This window comes from Alternaria dauci, chromosome 8 (genome assembly GCF_042100115.1).
Source record: "Alternaria dauci strain A2016 chromosome 8, whole genome shotgun sequence".
Lineage (NCBI taxonomy): Eukaryota > Fungi > Ascomycota > Dothideomycetes > Pleosporales > Pleosporaceae > Alternaria > Alternaria dauci.
Genome location: NC_091279.1, coordinates 190,632 through 208,204, shown reverse-complemented (window position 1 = coordinate 208,204; position 17,573 = coordinate 190,632). Strand labels below are relative to the sequence as shown.

The 17,573-nt window shown below is 54.1% G+C and overlaps 7 protein-coding genes across 7 annotated transcripts; 4 read left to right on the top strand and 3 right to left on the bottom strand.

Moving 5' to 3' along the window:
- Positions 1–1,579: 1,579 nt before the first annotated feature.
- On the top strand, positions 1,580–3,022 carry ACET3X_008002 (uncharacterized protein; the record flags this gene model as incomplete). The annotated part of the gene is made up of 1 exon (XM_069454406.1): positions 1,580–3,022. One exon carries the CDS (start codon positions 1,580–1,582, stop codon positions 3,020–3,022), a length of 1,443 nt encoding a protein of 480 aa, XP_069303604.1.
- A 114-nt stretch (positions 3,023–3,136) lies between these two features.
- ACET3X_008001 (uncharacterized protein) lies at positions 3,137–4,864 on the bottom strand (the record flags this gene model as incomplete). The annotated part of the gene is made up of 2 exons (XM_069454395.1): positions 3,137–3,840; positions 3,904–4,864. The coding sequence occupies 2 exons, from the start codon at positions 4,862–4,864 to the stop codon at positions 3,137–3,139; spliced, it is 1,665 nt and encodes a 554-aa protein (XP_069303603.1).
- A 967-nt stretch (positions 4,865–5,831) lies between these two features.
- ACET3X_008000 (uncharacterized protein) lies at positions 5,832–7,160 on the top strand (the record flags this gene model as incomplete). The annotated part of the gene is made up of 3 exons (XM_069454384.1): positions 5,832–5,906; positions 5,955–6,429; positions 6,700–7,160. The coding sequence occupies 3 exons, from the start codon at positions 5,832–5,834 to the stop codon at positions 7,158–7,160; spliced, it is 1,011 nt and encodes a 336-aa protein (XP_069303602.1).
- A 1,089-nt stretch (positions 7,161–8,249) lies between these two features.
- ACET3X_007999 (uncharacterized protein) lies at positions 8,250–9,392 on the top strand (the record flags this gene model as incomplete). The annotated part of the gene is made up of 1 exon (XM_069454373.1): positions 8,250–9,392. One exon carries the CDS (start codon positions 8,250–8,252, stop codon positions 9,390–9,392), a length of 1,143 nt encoding a protein of 380 aa, XP_069303601.1.
- Positions 9,393–9,413: 21 nt separating this feature from the next.
- On the bottom strand, positions 9,414–10,442 carry ACET3X_007998 (uncharacterized protein; the record flags this gene model as incomplete). The annotated part of the gene is made up of 1 exon (XM_069454362.1): positions 9,414–10,442. The coding sequence occupies one exon, from the start codon at positions 10,440–10,442 to the stop codon at positions 9,414–9,416; it is 1,029 nt and encodes a 342-aa protein (XP_069303600.1).
- A 339-nt stretch (positions 10,443–10,781) lies between these two features.
- Positions 10,782–14,481, top strand: ACET3X_007997 (uncharacterized protein; the record flags this gene model as incomplete). The annotated part of the gene is made up of 5 exons (XM_069454351.1): positions 10,782–10,845; positions 10,924–11,459; positions 11,513–11,579; positions 11,635–13,045; positions 13,095–14,481. The coding sequence occupies 5 exons, from the start codon at positions 10,782–10,784 to the stop codon at positions 14,479–14,481; spliced, it is 3,465 nt and encodes a 1,154-aa protein (XP_069303599.1).
- Positions 14,482–15,929: 1,448 nt separating this feature from the next.
- On the bottom strand, positions 15,930–17,070 carry ACET3X_007996 (uncharacterized protein). Its single transcript, XM_069454340.1, has 3 exons — positions 17,035–17,070; positions 16,594–16,860; positions 15,930–16,542 (listed from the first exon to the last, which is right to left on the bottom strand). The coding sequence occupies exons 2-3, from the start codon at positions 16,759–16,761 to the stop codon at positions 16,174–16,176; spliced, it is 537 nt and encodes a 178-aa protein (XP_069303598.1). The 5' UTR covers positions 16,762–16,860; positions 17,035–17,070; the 3' UTR covers positions 15,930–16,173.
- Between the last annotated feature and the right edge of the window lie 503 nt (positions 17,071–17,573).

Sequence of the window (17,573 nt, the reverse complement as noted above, 5' to 3'; positions counted from 1 at the left end):
ACCGAGAATCGTCGCATCTCGAGCAGCCAACAAAGTCAGTAGAGTGAGTACAACGACTGGAACTGATGTAATTAGTACAATTCTCAAGCCGGCTGGAATTGACGCAGCCTGTGTAGTTGGTAAGTCTAATTGAGTTGACGCAACCTGTTGACCTTTCCATTCGACTGCAGCAAACATTATTGTTGTCCATATTGGGAACCGGTCGAGCCTCAGACGCAGTTGGGTAGCAGAATGCTGCGGGGGTAGAGGTACAAGATTTTGGTGAGATTGAGGCATATGTGGGATGTGTGCATCTTGGTGAGATAATTGCGGCCGATGATTCTGAAGAAGAATGTCCTCCGGCGGTATTTGTGACTGTCCTTCGATTGAAATCTAGTAGCCATGGTTTTGGAGACCTGTAGGTGAACCAACAGTAGAGCCTTGTGGAATTTCGCTTCGATAAGGAAATGCCACTGGACTGTAACCGGGCGTAGGGCTGTACGCTGGAGGGGGTTCAAGAATTCCCGACGAGGGATCGCTTGGGGTGACAGGATGACCTTGATGATCAGAATGAAGGCGAGCAAAAAGAGGATCCGATACAGGCGGCCTTGCCCTATGACCTTCAAAGCCGCTTCGTGGGGTTCCCCAGGTCTATGGTCGTATCTGCGGTGTTTGACGATCACCAGCGTAAGGTCCAGCCAGATTGCACATCAGTAGGGGCAAACTAGGGCGCGGTGCCTGATACAAATGGGAATAATGATCAACATGTAGGGAACCTGAACCAGTGTTGAGATATCCTTCGGACAGGGTTTGTGATGACTCACAAAATTCGTCGCTACTAGATGAATGAGATGGTGTGTCACCGACATTTGAACGAGCGTGCTTCCGGGCTGTGCCATAAGTTAATGACGCGACTTGGTCGCCCCAATGATTTTGAATGGATAGGATGGATATACACTTGCAGTGTTGTTCAGCCATACCGTCAGCTGTGAAGTGTAGCCTGGTCGATCGGTTGAGAAAGAGATGGTGGTAAGTCCGTTCTAGACGAACAGGCGAAGATTTAATGAAGTACGCACTGCGTGTCAGCCGACCTTGAAAGAATAACTCAAGCAGACGCAAGCAGAGCAGATGGAATGGTAAGGAAAAGCCAGTAATAGCTCTCCAAAACGTCGTACGACAGCTCTTCTGTATGGTGATGACCCAAATGTTGACAAACCATTCCTTCCCGCACTCAGGGTTGAGTCACATTTCCTCTTGTGATGTGCTGCACTTCAAACAGCGCACTTCTCAGCGAGCGGTCACAAAGATGATTGGAATACCGCCAGCAAAAGCAAAACACGCGTGGTACGGTCGCTACGGCTTCCCATTGTTGGAAAATAAAATCTGCCACTTCGTATTTATACCTGAATTAGCTTAGCGGCAGTCTCGCAATTCGCTGCATGAGGTAACGATGCGCTATTTCCTTATTTCCGTGACGTACTCAAGAACAACAACCATGCACTTTTGCATGCCACAAGTCTCTGCCCATTGCGATGCGCTATGCCGCCTCGAACTTGTCTCGTTATTTCTACTTGCTTGTAACCACGAATAGCAAATCACAATGACGGATGAAATCGTCGACGCAGAAAAGAATGTGGAACGCGAGGACCATGCCACCAGAAACACTGATGTTGAGCGCAACCTGCAGACATGGCCGAGCGCGCGCGACGTAGAGATACAAGAAGCCACGTTGGACGTTGAAGCCGGAGGCCAAGCAGTGTACAACCCGCATGTCAAGTCACAACAACAGGCTCTTACACGGATGTTCTCACGCCGCTCTGCAGCATCACTTGATCCCGGTCCAGCTCCCGACGGCGGCCTCACAGCTTGGATCCAGGTCCTTTGCACACACTTGACCATTTTTACCACCTTTGGCTTCTTCACATCATTCGGCGTCTACCAAACATACTACGAAAATACCCTCGGAATCTCGCCCTCGACAATATCATGGATTGGTTCCCTCCAGGTCTTCCTGCTGTTCTTCCTTGGTACTTTCACTGGCCGTGCTACCGATGCTGGACTCTTTCGCCCCGTCTACATCTCTGGCGCATGCTTCCAGCTAATTGGCATCTTTACACTGGCCGAGAGCAAAAGTGTGTGGCACGTCTTTCTGTCGCAGGGCGTGTGTCTGGGCATTGCAAACGGGCTGCAGTTTTGCCCTTCCATGGCCCTGGTATCCACCTACTTTGTCAAGCGTCGTGCCTTTGCGCTGGGCTTTACTGCGCTAGGATCCTGCACTGGCGGTGTCATCTTTCCAGTCATCGTGCAACAATGTCTGCCTAGCTTAGGCTTCCCGTGGACCATACGGATCATCGGTTTCATCATGCTGCTCATGAACGCCATCACTATTGCTTTGTATCGTACACGGCTCCCACCTAGGAAGACTGGCCCGCTGGTGGACTGGGCAAGCTTCAGGGAACTACCCTACGTACTTTACTGCGCTGGCGCCTTTTTCAGTTTCTGGGGCTTATATTTCGCTTTCTTCTACATTGGGAGTTATGCGCGAAATGTCCTTGGCGCCACTTACCAGCAAAGTATCAACTTGCTGCTGGTGCAGGTCTGCATGGGGTTCATCTTTCGCCTGTTACCTACCTACTATGCTGATAAAATTGGGGGCCTCAACGTCCTTGTACCCTTCGCTTTCATCTGCGGTGTTATGATGTTTGCGTGGATTGGGATCAAGTCCATGGCTACCTTGTACGTGTTTGCTGTCATATACGGAAGTGGAAGCGCCGTCATACAAGCACTTTGGCCGGCGGTGATTGGAAGTATGAGCCGTGAGAAAGACCTGAAGAAATCGGGGGTGAGGATGGGAATGGCGTTTACCATTGTGAGCGTATCAAGTTTCACAGGGCCGCCGCTTGCTGGTGCGCTCATTCAAAGTCACAATGGCAGCTACACATACGCGAACGCCTGGGCGGGTATGTCATTCATTGTTGGAGGTTGTCTACTACTGGCTACAAGGGTATCTCTGGTGGGCTGGAACTGGAAGGCAAAAGTTTGATCGTAGTACAATCAGTCAACTTCTCTCTGGATTCTCTTCCTCATATGTCCCTCTTCTATCTTTTGCCACCCAATGACCTGCTTGCGTGTTGATGTCGAAATCGTGCTTGAACGATTAGCTCGTCTTGCCTCCTAGAGTCGTGACCCTTGCTAGTAAACCAGGCTGTTCCCTCTCCTTTGTCATTTTCGCATGCCAATCCTGCTCAACCTTGGCTGCGTTCCTCTTGACCCGCGCTGTATTCCATCTCATATAATAGCAGCAAAGTGGAAACAACACAGTGCCTGCCGTGACCCAGGCGAACAAAATGCCAAAGTTTAGGCCGATGCGCGGATGCAGATCGAACAAGATAGATCGTGTGAGCTCGACGACGTTATGCATAGGCCATCCATAACCCCAGCGGTAAAAGCTTGGGGCTAATTCGAGGGCGTAGAATCCGGTTGCTACATTGCTGATCACCCAAAAGATCAACCACAAAGCCGTCCAGGGAGTTCCCAGAAGCATAGCCATGTTTTCACTGGCCAGACCAAACGCGATCATGCCAATCCAATTGCCCATCCAGTATACCACAAAGGTGGCGCTGCCGTACGCGTTGGGGTTATTGGCAGGCTGGTCGTGGGCTGCTTCGGGCCGGTCCATAGGCATGAGAAAGGCGAGGCTGACGAAGGAATAGACGAGAGAGAGTAGAAAGTAAGACGCAACTGTTGCAACGTAGCGCCACACAATGAGCTGGTAGAAATGCAGCGGCGGATGACCTCTAGGCGAAAGGTACTTGAGATGGATGGGTAAAAAGAACGTGAAGCTGAAAAAGGAGATGATGACTAGATTTCGCCAGCAAAGTCAGTGTATGTTTCACATGTCGTTTGTACGAGAATTCCACTAACTCAAGTAGATCAGACCGATACTGACCGCGGGCGTCGCGATAGGCGGTCCAAAGGGACGCAAATCATAGACTGCAAATTCGATGCCTGGGGTGAGAGCTTGGGGCGCAATGTCGATGTGCATGTCGATGGCCGACATGTTATTCCTGAGGAGGTGTGCGATCCACGCGCGCCCAAAGTCAGTCACGACGCGCTTCTGGAGCGTGGTCATACTGGGTACGATGTAAGTCGAGGACGTAGTCTGATCACGCGCAGAGTTGTAAATGATCTGGCAAGCGCCCAGCGGATCATAAGTCGCGTTACCCTGTCTCACTGCAGCCTCAAGCATCGCTGTCGCATTGGAATTGATGACGACAGCTGCCCAGGCGTGGAAGTTGTAAACACTCTCTCGTACCTTGAATGGGTCATTGTCAAAATCCCCAGGCGGAGCGAAAGTGTAACCAGGCACCACGCCACCTTCGTCAACGATTTCTTGGATGGCCCGAGTAACGAATGGACCCACGAACGGTGCGACTCCTGTATAAGGCGGCTGGCCGTCAAAGTCAACAACCCAGATGCTCAGGTTTGCAACATTCTCCCTCTGACGGAACAAAGCACCCCAAAAGAGGCATAAGAAGGCCATGATAGCGATGGCGAGGATTAAGTTGGTGCGGAACCAGAGCTTGATTACATGTAGCCTGACGCCAGCCATGGACGAGTGGAAGAACCCAGCAGGCTGCTGTTCGAGTTCGATCCGGCGGCTACTCTTCGTGCGGTCACGCTGTAGTACTGTCGGCCTGGTTGAGGTAGAGTCGATAACATGGTTCGTTTCGGGCTCGAAAAGGTTGGTCTGCTGCTGCTGTGCACGAGCGGAGTCGGTTGTTGCGAGCACTTGTCCTTCCGTGTCTAACGAGCTGGACGAGCTGGAGTCATATCTGTGGTGATATTGCGGGGCGATCTGGCAACCAAGCATTGGGTGAGACATTTCAAGTGCCGTGACAATTTGAAGACGGCGCTTCAATTGAATCTAATATCTCCTGAGGCCCTGGCACCGGTACTGCTGAGGATTGCTGACTGATGAACTCATTGAGCATTCACACCCAATGAACTCGCTTCGGATCTACTAGTGTCTACATCTTGCACATGAACAATTCTTAGTCATCACCAAGGCATGCTTAATCACTGGTACCTGCGCCAGATGATCCACTAGCACGACAAACGAAAGGGTGACTGAAGTCGTGGAGGGCCCCAAGCTGTCGCCTTAGCATCTGACAAGCTGTTAGCAGGAGTAGTGTTCTTTTCATGTGCTGTCTCTCTTTGTTCCTGCCTATTGGCAAGGGCAGGAACAAATTCCGAACGTACCTAAATACTATCGGAACGTTTGCGAATGTCTTGACAACAGTTTGTATTTCTCTGGCTCCTTTACCCTGCAGCCGCTTACCCTAACCTCGGCAGAGCTTCGGTGGAGCTGGTACGCGACAGATCGGGCGCTACTCCTAGCCCTTGCCGCCTCTCATGGTCGCCCAGAATGTCCCTTACGAGCCAGTGGTAGTGCAAGTAGTGCAAGAGCGTCAGAACTGTCCGCCGTTGGAATCCAAGTACGAAGTGCGGCCGCTCCAAGGTCGGAGAGCGTTTGTGGGACGACGTAGACTGCATGGGAGCATCCACACAACCATGTTCTGTCCCTCCCGAATCGTCTCTAGATTCATTACGTGGTGCGTGTAGTAGAGATGTAAGTGATACTGGAGTGGTGGATCATACAAGTTGCATTGGCTGACATAAGCCCGGTTGGACAGAAAGGAAACCTTAGAACAACTGGGCACTGCAACACACGCCCAAAGCTCATTGCGCAACTGGCGTCATGACGAACACGTGCATACATGAAAATCCTTGCATCTGCACAGTGCCTGCTCGTCTGTACCTGCTGCTCTGCGCACCTTGAATAAGGGGGCATGTCGGGTAGAGAAGCGAGAGGTGGTCGCGGCTTGCGACGCGGCAGAGGACAGGGTAGAGGCAAGACACAGCTAGTACGATACCGCCAAGTCGCAAGAAAAAGCTACTAAATTGTATCGTAGTGGAAATGGGAATCGTACACGCCGGGCGCTGACGTCTATGAGCAGCTATGGCGCGTTCGCAAAGAGCCTGCCATTGTTACCGAGCGGCTACCCAGCGACTGCCCTATACCGAATGCGCGAACACGAATACTCCATCGCCGACAAACAGAGGACGCTATCACGCGAGAGCAATACACTGTAGAGATAACATATACTAGTCAAGCTAGAGATGGAAATGACAGCCTGGATCGCACAGAGGTTGAGGAGGTGGAACTTGGACGTATAATGCAATACGTGTCACCAGCCGAACTAGAGCACTTTGAAACAAAGCAATTCAGACTCGAAGCAGAGGCAGAGGCAATTTCAATACGCACAGAGGCCGAGGATCTAGCACGTCGGCAACTGCTTAAGAATGCGAAAGCACCACACACCAATAGAGGAAGTCGTATGCTCAGTGGGTTAGGTCTTCCCGTCGGATTGCCCACACGAACCAGAGGTAGGCCGAGAAGAGGTCGTGGGAGAGGTAGGGCAAGATTGGGAGGCTCGATGTTGAATTCTCGGCAGCTTGAGGACGAGATGCGCGAAGAGTTGGTGGACAGGGAGCCTGTCACGACTCATTGCCCGACCGACTATGTCGGACAACCCATGCAGACATCGCCCGGTGCGGCGCGTTCAGCCTTTGTCGCCAACAGCGCCCTGCCCGTATCATCGATACCAAGGAGACTTTCAACTTGTCTTCCTCTGCAGGAACATACAGGGCTTTCAGATTCGGAGAATGACGCGGGCCTGGCGCTGGCCAGCCGGGATGCAAAGCCTTTGTCCAGCGCCCCAGACGACATGTTTCTGCAAAAACCGGTTCTCTTTGATCAGTCGTCGACTGCAGCATCCGATTCAGATGACACTATACCTGCACAGCCGCCGCATCGCGAATTCAATGAAGACGTAAACAACGACAACATAGATATGCACAAAGCGCCATCAAACCGGCATTCTGCTGAGCATGACAAGAACGACGAAGAAGATGCAGAGGGCGCAGAAGAGTACGTGGTCGAAGCTATCGTAGAGCACTTCCGAGAGGATGGGAAGACGTACTACCTGGTCAAATGGGATGGATACGAAGACAGTCACGATTGGCTTCCTGAAGAAGATCTTGAGGGTGCGCCGGACTTGGTCGCTGAATACAATGAGCGAGTTGCAGGCAAGAAGAAAATAGCAAAATCGAGGTAGTGTGAGTGTGAGTGGCGATTGGGACCATCTTTCCATTTCCGCCGGAAAAAGATCACGGTAGGGTGAGAGCATACGATCTGTCCAGTTTTCATGACTACCATGGACGACGACACGAAGTCTACCCCGTCTTGAAGACGTACCAGCACAAATGCTCCACATCTCTCGCACGCACATATTCGTCAACATCGACAAGGTTGATTTCCAAATCACTCTACAAACTGCTTCCTGCCACCACCGCTTTGCCCCGCCTGATGTTCTCAGCTTTTAGACCTTCATTACTGTGGCGACGTAGTTGTGCGGCGGTGATTTATTCCACCGTAATCGCATTGAAGCAGACACTCACCCGGCAGCATGCGCCTTCTGAACTGTGTACGGAAATGCGAACGGCATAGTGTGTTCCTCGTGAGTGATTATGAAAATTTGTGCTGCACCTCGGTGTACGCATCTTACGTCGAAAAAATAAATTACAATGAGAATAAAAGTGACTGCGGTCGAGAACTTGGTGGTTGCAGAGGACGCCTGCGTCTGTTATGTCTACTCCAAGATTGTCTGGCCTCAGCTAACGCGATAGAATAACAGGAGCAGAGGTTTACCTGGCTGCCTGACGCGTCGTACGTGCACGCTTGGGTGTGCGATCTAACCCAGAAGCCACGTCCCGCTTTCTTTTACCAGGTATATCGGTGTATGGAACTACCGCCTGGCCTGTATCGGGCCAGTCCTGCGAGAACTGAGTGGAAGTCTCCTCGTCGTCTTGGATGATGTCCTCCAATATGAGCTCGTCAAATCCCTCTTTGGAGGGCTGCTGTGAGAGCTGAGTGGCTATCTCCTTGTCGTCTTCAAAGGCACTGGCGGTTGGAAGAGTTGTAAAGGGAAAAAGGAAACGTTCGCGCAGTCAGGTTGAGTGGGATGCAAATGTGTATCAGAAGATTGTAGGCTTCGTTGGGCAATGAGCAGGGGTGGCGCGTGTTGCTATGGGCGGCGGAGCCGAGGCATTCCTAAACGACCAACACCGCACCGGTAGTGAAGTGCGACATGAAGACAGACACGGCCTCTTGGACATTGCTACCACAACGACGCCTAGACACGACCATGGCCTCTCCAACCCGCTACGCCTACCCGTTCGCCGCGTCTCCCGACATCATCCGGTCCCACCAAAAAGACGCCTACTTCTCCGGCGTGCTCCTGGACCAGCTATCGACACTGGTGCGCAAGCTCTATGGCGCGCGCATGGCGCACACGTACGCATCCGAGACGCGGGTTCTCGGCGAGGTGCTCTATCTCGGTCTGACGACGCTGATAGGGAACCGCACACTGGGCGAGGAATACACAGACATTGTGCAGGTGGAGAGCGAAAGCGGACGGCTGCCGGCGCTGGGCCGCCGAGCTGGATACATTGTGAGCTGCATATTGGGGCCCTATCTGCTTGGACGGGCACTGCCAGCCTTTCGGCGAAGGATACGCGCCAAACTTGAGGCGAACCTGCGATGGTACACGCGACAGCAAGCGCGAGCACAGCAAGAGGCACAGGACACGGGGAGCAAGGCACGGATACGACGGCCGCTGGGCATGCGCCTGCAAAACTACCTGCTCGAGAACCTCGACACCATCACGTCGCCGTCGCCCGTCTACGCCCTCTCTCTGGCGACTTTCTACTTCTCGGGCAGCTACTACCACCTCTCGAAGCGCATATGGGGGCTGAGGTACATCTTCACGCGACAGGTGCCCGAGGGCGACAACCGCGCTGGCTACGAAGTCCTCGGTGTGCTGCTAGTCTTGCAAATGGCGGTTCAGGCATATCTACATTTACACAATACAGTCACGTCGTCGACGGCCGCGGTGGGCGGCGGGCACCCGCAAGGCACGTCGGCCATTGTAGGCGGCGGCGCAGAAGTGTCGCTGGACCCCAACGCTTACAGCGCCAACAACGCGCTGCTGTTTGACGCTGCATCTGCCCTGCCCACGGCCGCGGCCTCTGACGTGCAAAAATGGACACACACACCTGCGCTGGACAAGGCAAGATATGAGCTGGACAAGGAGGAGACAATGGGATGGATTGGTGGCGGCAATCGCAAATGCACGCTTTGTCTGGAAGAGATGAAGGATCCGAGTGTGACGACGTGCGGACATGTCTTTTGCTGGACGTGTATCGGGGACTGGGCGCGGGAGAAGCCAGAGTGCCCGCTGTGCAGGCAGACGTGTCTAGTGCAGCATGTGCTCCCGCTCAGAGGGTAGATGGGCGGCATGCATGTAGAATTACAGAATCTTCTCGGCCTCGTCTATCAGCCGCTCTACCTGGAATGCGCTGTCTCCGCGGGTGAACATGTTGAGCAGCTGGCTGCGTCCCTTGCCCTCTTCCGTCTGCACGTAGAACTTTTGCATGCACATGACGAGCCACCTGGCGTCGTCGACGCTGACGCCTCTGTTCTCAACGACCGAGCCCTGGCCGAGGACCAGGTTGTGGCTCTGGGCGAGCTCCTGGTGGAAGGTGATTGTCGTGTGCGGACTGGCGAATTCGCCCCGCAGCTTGAACTCTGCCAGCGTGGTGAACATGAGCGTCGTCGTGTCGACGTGCGGGTGGGCGAACTGCAGATAGTGCAGCTCGGCGGCCTGGTGCGTCTGGGGCTGGTCCGGGGCCGCTGGCGAGGCGTCGGCGGGCATCTCGCGGGGCACGGGCAGCACGAAGGAGGGGTGTTGCTTCGCGCTGCGGAGGAGGTGGGCAAAGGTCGTGGCTGGCACGGCGAAGTGGACGCTCTGTGGGTTGGCAGCGTGCCGCAGGCGCCAGAGGGCCTGGACTTCTTTGTCGGGGAGCGTCTTGACCTTGTCGAGGTCGAGGAAGGAATTGAGCGTCTTGACGCCGGGCGGCGGTGCCGAGGGGGAGCCCGAGGCAGCGGGCGGTGGAGGGGGCGACGGCCAGGGGCTCTTTGGCTGTTGGTGCTGCTGTTGGTGCTGCTGTTGTTGTTGCGGTTGTGCTGCTGCTGTGCTGGTCGTGTCTGGCGACGGCGGCGGCGTCAAGGGCCCCGTTGCGCCGGGCACAATGGCCTGCTTCCGCAGCTCCTCGATCTTGTCCTTGTACTGCTCCTTGAGCTCGTCGAGGCCGCGGAGGCCCTTTTCGCGCGCCTTGTGCTCGAGCTTGTCCTTGTACTTTGCGAGGATGCGCTCCTGCGAGTCGTGTGTGACGAGAAAGCGGACGTCCTGGACGCGGGCAAAGCGGCGCTGGGCAGCGCGGGGGCTGACGAGGGGCTGGCGCAGGGCATGGTGCAGCGTGGGGATGCGCAGAGGCATGTTGGACCGACCGATTACAATGAGCGCCCTCTTGTGACGGGTTTGCAAATAAATGGCGACGGTACTGCAGCCGGAAAGAGAGAGCACACTAGCGAAGCGGGGCGCAATGCAGGGACGGGACCTTGTCCATGCCCTCTGCCACTCCAGCACGCTTCTGTAACGTCTGTATCCCACGCCAAACATATCTACCCCATATCCACCCCATATCCCCCCCTCGCCATATCGTATGCTATACCCGTCATCCATGCAGAACCCGCCCTCGCTGCACACGACCCGCCGGCCCCTCTCCTCGTCGTCGCCGCCCTCGCCCTCGCCCTCGACGGCGTGTTGCTAGCGGGCATGGGTGCAGTTCACAGCAGGGCCACGGATGCAGGCGACCTCTATCTGCGCGACCAGACTCGATGTAAGCCCAGAGACTCTGCGCCCGTCCCTCGTCCCCTGCGCCATTGCCTCGACTAACCAGCCCAACCCCCCCTCGCAGTCTCGGTCGCCGCGCTCAACATCACCAGCGCCCGCAATCGCACCCTTCTCAACATCGCGCCCAATGCCTTTCCGGCCACGCGCTACTCGCCCCGCCGCGAGTTTGGCGACGACAGCGTCATCGAGTACATCCAGGACCCCGAAGCACCGCCCCACGCCGACGGGCCCCCGGCCTTCCTCCTGCGGCTGCCCAACGACGACGACCTGACGTTCAACTTCACCTTCATCCTGCGCCAGCACCTCGCCGTCCCCACGAGCTACAGCACCAGCGCCGCCTCGCACGTCGCCCCCACCGGCCTCGTCGACACCAACATCAACGGCCTGACGTTCCTCTTTGCCTCGAGCTCAAAGGACCTCGACAACCTCGTCACGCGCGAGTTCCACGCCAACCCCAACCTGCACAAGAACCCCCAGGTCGAGCTCGTCGGCGACTACTCCACGGCCGGCCACTCGTCGGTCCAGTTCCAGTGGTCGTGGAAATGGACGCCGCCCCGCACCCCCGAGTCGCGCGGTGGGGGTTGGCGCACAAGCTGTAGTGTGTGTATACCATCTCCTCTCCCTCGCCGCGCCTGCTGATACCCATGCTCCAGTTTGTCGAGTACGACCAGCGCGCACACCGGCTCGAGACGCTGGCAAGCTTCACCTTCTGGGTCCAGAGTTCGTGTCCTCCCCTTCACTCCCCTCGTTCCCTCTCACCCGCTGACCACTCCAGACACGGCGCGCCAGCTACAGAGTCCAAAGTCGCCCTCACCGCGCCTCGAACTGGGCGTCCCTCCCCGACTGCGCGTGCCCTCGGCACAGTCGATAGAGTCGCGAGTGAGCGACTCGGCGGGCGAAGACCGCGAGTGGGACAGCATACCCCCGAGATCGCCAATCTGCGAGCCCATCCCCGAGCACAGCCTAGGCCTCATACCAAGCCAGACGACCACGCTGTCGAGCGGGAGTGCGCCCGTGAAGCTCGACGTGTCGCGTCCGGGCGAAGATCTCAGTCAGACCGACGATGGGCCGCTGTTCCGCGCCACGATGAAGTCGCTCGAACAGAAGACGGGCAACATGCGCACGAGATGGAAAAAGGTGCTCAAGCGCGCCGAGTCTGCCATGGAGGCTCAGGTGGCATGCAACAATGCCATGGCCGACCTCATGGACGCGCTCAGAGAGGCCTCGTCGTCCAACGCAAATGCAGTGCAGCCGGCCATTGATCACTACTTTGACAAGATTGCCAAGGAGATACTTGGATACGAAAAGTCAAACACGACCAACATCCAAAAACTCATCATTGATCCCATATACAAGCTTTACAATATCGACATCAAGCAGGCCGAGACGAAGCGCAAAGACTTTGAGGAGGAGAGCAAGGACTACTACCAATACCTGGGGAGGTACCTGGGGCAGCGGCAAGATTCACTCAAAGAGAAGAAGCGCGCCGAGACGGATTCCAAATACCAGGCAAAGAGGCGCAACTTTGAGCTGAAGCGCTTCGACTACTCGTCTTTTATGCAGGACCTGCATGGAGGCCGGAAAGACCAAGAAGTCCTCTCCCACCTCACGCGATATGCCGACGCCCAGGCCAAGCGCTACCTAGAGACGGCAAAGAAGATCGAGACCATGTTGCCACATCTAGAGGCCCTGAGCTGTGAGGTCAAGGAAGCAGACAAGGAGTTTCAGATTCAGAGGACCGAAAGAGAGGAGAAGAGGCGAGCGCTGGAGACGATCAAGAAGACGTTCGACGACGTGTCCATGCCTTCGCTCACGTCTCCCGCAGCATCAACGAGCAGTGTGCCCCGGACAACGTCGAGATCCGATCCAGAGCCGCCTCCTGGTCGCAAGGGAAGCCTCGTGCCCGTGTTTCAGAGCACAGTGATGCCTCCCCAGGCCATCTCATCTACAAGCATCCCCTCCTCGATAGCATTACCACAAAGCCCCGAGGCTACCAAAGCGACTCTGGCCATGGTGGCGCCGCAGCCGGACAAGTTTAGAGGGATCAGAGATCTCGAAGAAAAGGACCCTACTGCAATGGCTGAAGCCAGTTCAGGTGCGCATCGTAAAGAAGGTCTCTTGTGGGCGCTGAGCAGGCCTGGAAGCCACGTGGATCCCAAAGGCCTGAACAAGCAAGCCTGGCACAAGTAAGTGCATCTTCTACTAATTGAACGAATGATGCTGACAACTCTCCAGATTCTGGATCGTCCTTGATCAGGGCAGGCTTTCAGAGTATACCAACTGGAAGCAAAGCCTGGAGCTCCACATGGATCCAATCGACCTTCGCATGGCTTCGGTGAGGGAAGCGCGTAACGCGGACCGCCGGTTTTGCTTCGAAGTCATTACCCCACAATACACTCGAGTGTACCAGGCGACCAACGAAGAAGACATGAAGTCATGGATCAGTGCAGTCAACAATGCTCTGCAGACAGCCGTCGAGACGGCAGGAAAGTCGGACCGGCCGTCAACCGACTCACTGCCTGGGCAAACGCATCGCGATATTGCGTCTGTGCTTACTGGCAAGAGTCCATCCATGTCAAGCCATCGTAACACATACAGCTCCAAAGCACCAGCGCGACATGCTACAGTGGGCGATCGGCCTGGCGGTTATCGACGAGACGAGGCGTTTGGTGACGATGGCAAGCTGCTCAAGCAAGTGAGAGATGCGGACGCGGGCAACAGAATGTGCGCGGATTGCGGTACTGAGATCAAGGTCGACTGGGTTTCGATCAATCTCGGCATCATCATCTGTATCGAGTGCAGTGGTATTCATCGGTCGCTAGGCACGCACATTACAAAGGTGCGCTCTTTGACGCTGGACGTCACGTCCTTTACTCCCGATATCATCGAGATACTGCTCAAGGTCGGCAACCGCATCAGCAATGCCATCTGGGAAGCTAGGCTGGACCCAGGGCTGAAGCCAGGGCCCATGTCGACGAGAGAGCAAAGGCTGCACTTTATCACGTCAAAGTATGCCGATCGGGCCTTCGTGGCACCCATAACACCAAACATGTCACACTACGCAACCCCAGAGGAGACGCTGTTGGCGTCGGTTAAGAAGAACGACATCCAGAACGTACTCTACGCACTAGCACTCCGAGCGAATCCCAATGCGCGCGATCGGTCACGAGGCACACACGCCGTATTCCTTGCACTTGCCGCCGCCGACCCAGCATCTCCTTCGGCGACAGCATCACCTGCAAGCTCTCCGGGCTCGGCCGCTCGCCCAGGCACAGCACAGCCTATGCGCAAGGCCTTTCCCGTCGCAGAGCTATTGCTGCAAAATGGCGCAGAGTTGCCGATGCTGCCGGCGCCCATTCCACTCGGGCACTCGGCACGAAGCTATCTCGACTTCAAGACGGAGCAGCGTGCTGGCAAACGTCCAGCACCCATGGTAGGAAGTCAGCCCCCGCCTAGCGTGGAGAAGCCGCCGTCTTTGCCGCCCATCATGGCAGGCAACGGCAGCTCTCCGTCTGAACGGGCGCGCGAACGGGACGCGCGGCTGCAGAAGCGAGTTTCGGCGAGCGGAAGGTTGGTCAAGAGCCCAATCATGGACTTGAGTGAAGGTAAGCGCGGGTCGTAGGGCTAGTCGATGCTTATTTGTTTTCTGTGTTTCTAGCGTATACCTTCCCTGGGCGGCGTGTGGACTTGTGCGATGGGCGTCGACTGGCTGAAGACGGTCACGGGAGATGTGACGAGGAGATGGGTTCAATCTAGTTCACGTTGGATGGTGTGTGTGTGTGTGTGTGTGGCTCTTGATGCATTGTACCACGTTCGTAGTAAGCGTAATTAGCTTGTTCTTGTAAGAGTTAGAGTTAACTCGGCGACGTAGCAGTTATAGCTTTGGCGTGCTGTGTGTAAAGTGTAATAAGTAATAGTAGTATGCAGTATACATCTACATACAGTAAAGCAAGGTATTTACAAAAAGCAACAGGGCCATAGCTTCGACTATGTGCTCCGAGTTCCTCGTTCCGACACGGCCAGGCTGGATCGAGACGTAGCTGCCTTGCATTATGTAGGATGACTTGGCAACGTCCCTATTTCAGATGTTACCTATGGTGTATAACACGACCTCAAACAACAAGCTGAGGGGTTTTTACATGATACAAACTCGATTGCCCAACGTAGATGTGTTCTCCCCTCTTCCGGACTTGGGTCATGACGACGAACAATGAATAGCAAGAGAACCGGGACGTGTGCTTTGTCAAATGTTGGCTGTGAACAGCAATGTTACTGGTCTCTGGCCAAAGAGGCGAATACAAGCGAGGCTAGAGCAGGATCCAATCGGATTATTGCTGAGCCGTTCTTTGACAGCAAGATTTCGGTGTCCAGCAAAGACAAATTTACTCTATCCACGTATAGCCTATTAGGAACGATCTTTAAGGCTCGTAAGTTTGACAGGCCTCAAAGTTAGCCGTTGCATACAGTGCGTCCAAAACTATAGAACCAGTACACAATGATGGCGGCAGAGTTGGATATGGATGGATGGTTCGCGGAAAATCACATATTCCTTTGCCATCTAGAACTCGCCCCTCACGACGTTCTGGTCAATCTAAAGACAAGCACTTTGGAACCAATTGTCACTAGTATCTTAGATTGGGACGGTGCTGTTCACGCATCAAGCTTCATGTCCTGCGGACCGCCGCTTTGGATCTAGGTATGGCAGGACGACGACGAGGACGAACGGATTGCAAACGATACGCGCCCAACCAAAAGATATGAAGAGCTGAAGGAAGCTTCCGAACAAGCTGCTGGTTCGTTGTATGTTCGCTACGCGTATCCGTCGGCCTATAGACTGGCTAGGCGACTGGTACGCTTTGTGAGTCATGGTATACGGTCCTCGGAAGAGGTCAGTGAAGCAGAAGAAATGACACACGAATAAGCTGAGGGTCGCCAGCTTTAAAGAAAGTTTGTTTCATGCTTCTAGCAAGCATTGCTGGCGAATCGCTCTTGAACAAGTTTTCTGTCGACTTCTACTGAGGTGTAAGCGACTATCTGCCATGGGTTTCTGATTCAGCCATGCCCAAGGCAGCGATCATACCGTAGTAGTTCTCGACTGCGGAACAAGAACGGCATCTATAGTTTCAAGAGGTCAAACAGTATTGGGAGCAAAGTATAAGGAATGTAATTAGATAGCAAACTAGTATAGCAACACTTCCACTGTTTTAGGATCTACTCTTGCGCTTGCGAACGGCCAGGACCATGTCAGGATAAAATATAAGAAAATCAAAATCAAATCCCTATCTGCCCTGTCCTCCACAGAGAGCACGATAATCTAGTCATACCAGCCCCAGACATTGCGGATGTTGGAGCAGTCGTTGAGGAAGCATGATCCAGTTGGGTCGTTTTGGCCGGGGGCTTCGTAACACTGATAGTTGTTGGATGTAGCGACACAGACTGTACGAAGAGCTCGTTGGCTGTTAGGTCGATTCTGCACAACGTTGCAGTCCTGGTAGATTTTGATATCGGTGTTACGGTCGCGGGAGAACCAGTTCCAAGTTGATGAACTGGTCCGTTGGAATCTAAAGCCAGTAGCTGAGGTGGCCCAAGGGTCGCCAGGGAGAGCTGAACAAAAGTTCCTTTGTGCTGCCGCGGGAAGGGCAAAGCCGATGGCGGCGAGAGCGAGAATATTGAACTGGACCATCTGAGAAGGATGAGAAAGAGCAGAGGGACACCCTGAGAGGAGGGGGGTTACCTTTGACTGATCTTGAGCTCCTGAAGTGAGTTCTAGTAGACGGAAAAGAAGGCTTGGATTTGATGGTGAAGAAGAGAGTATAGTGTTGATAGTGAGAAGATGTGACAATGAAGTGAATGATGATCTTGGTGGAAGAAACGTGTATCTCTTTATATGTGTCTCAAGCATTGCTCGATTCAATGTGATATAGCCCCAATTAGGGTGCCTACTACAAATGGAGTGATGAAAATGTCCGATGTAGGGCCTACTCGATAAGCTGCTAGGACCCTACTGTCAGCCCAGTTAGGTCTTATTGCACAACGGACGATATGCATTACTACGGTATTTGGCGCAATTTTTGTACGTAGGCCGCGAGCGAGGGCCAACCTTAGCTGGGGTAGCAGTTCCGTGCTGTCATAGAAGAATTGGTTATATAAGCGTCTCTTCTTAGTTACGACGTACCTAAAGGCACACCGGATTAGCACCTCCACATACAAAATTTATGCCAGACACTATAGTAGATATGTGATCAACATGAACAACGACTTTGGGAGCATGGTAGGTTCTCGGCTCTTACCATGCTTACTTGACGTGAGGACCCTGCTAGTGCTTACCTACCGGTCTCTGGGTAGCCTCCCTAAAGACCTGATCTCTTCCGCTTCTGTGTTGATGCGCACAGACAAAATAGCACAATGTCCTGGAAAGAGCAGTGATCGCTGGGAATTAATCTATTATCACGATCTCCGAGTAGTAATCGTTCAGGCACTATTGCGCAGCTCTCTAGAATCCGTGGAAGCCGAATCTCACGCCAAGACGGACAAGTCTTGGAATCGGTAGATTCGGATCTTGTAGAATATGATTTCAGCTAGAATGCTTGCATAATTGTTTTCCTTCGTATCACAAGGCCTTGGTGATATCAACGGGAATTGGTTTCGTAAGGCATAGCCAAGCCTGAAGCTTCACTTGTATATAAAGGGCAGGTTAGCAATATAGAAATCGAA

Bases quoted from the DNA above. Each gene is read 5' to 3' on its own strand.
- ACET3X_007996 (XM_069454340.1), bottom strand. From the start codon at position 16,761: ATGCTTGAGACACATATAAAGAGATACACGTTTCTTCCACCAAGATCA. The intron at 16,543-16,593 runs GTAACCCCCCTC...CATCCTTCTCAG, and splicing joins GAGCTCAAGATCAGTCAAAG to ATGGTCCAGTTCAATATTCT.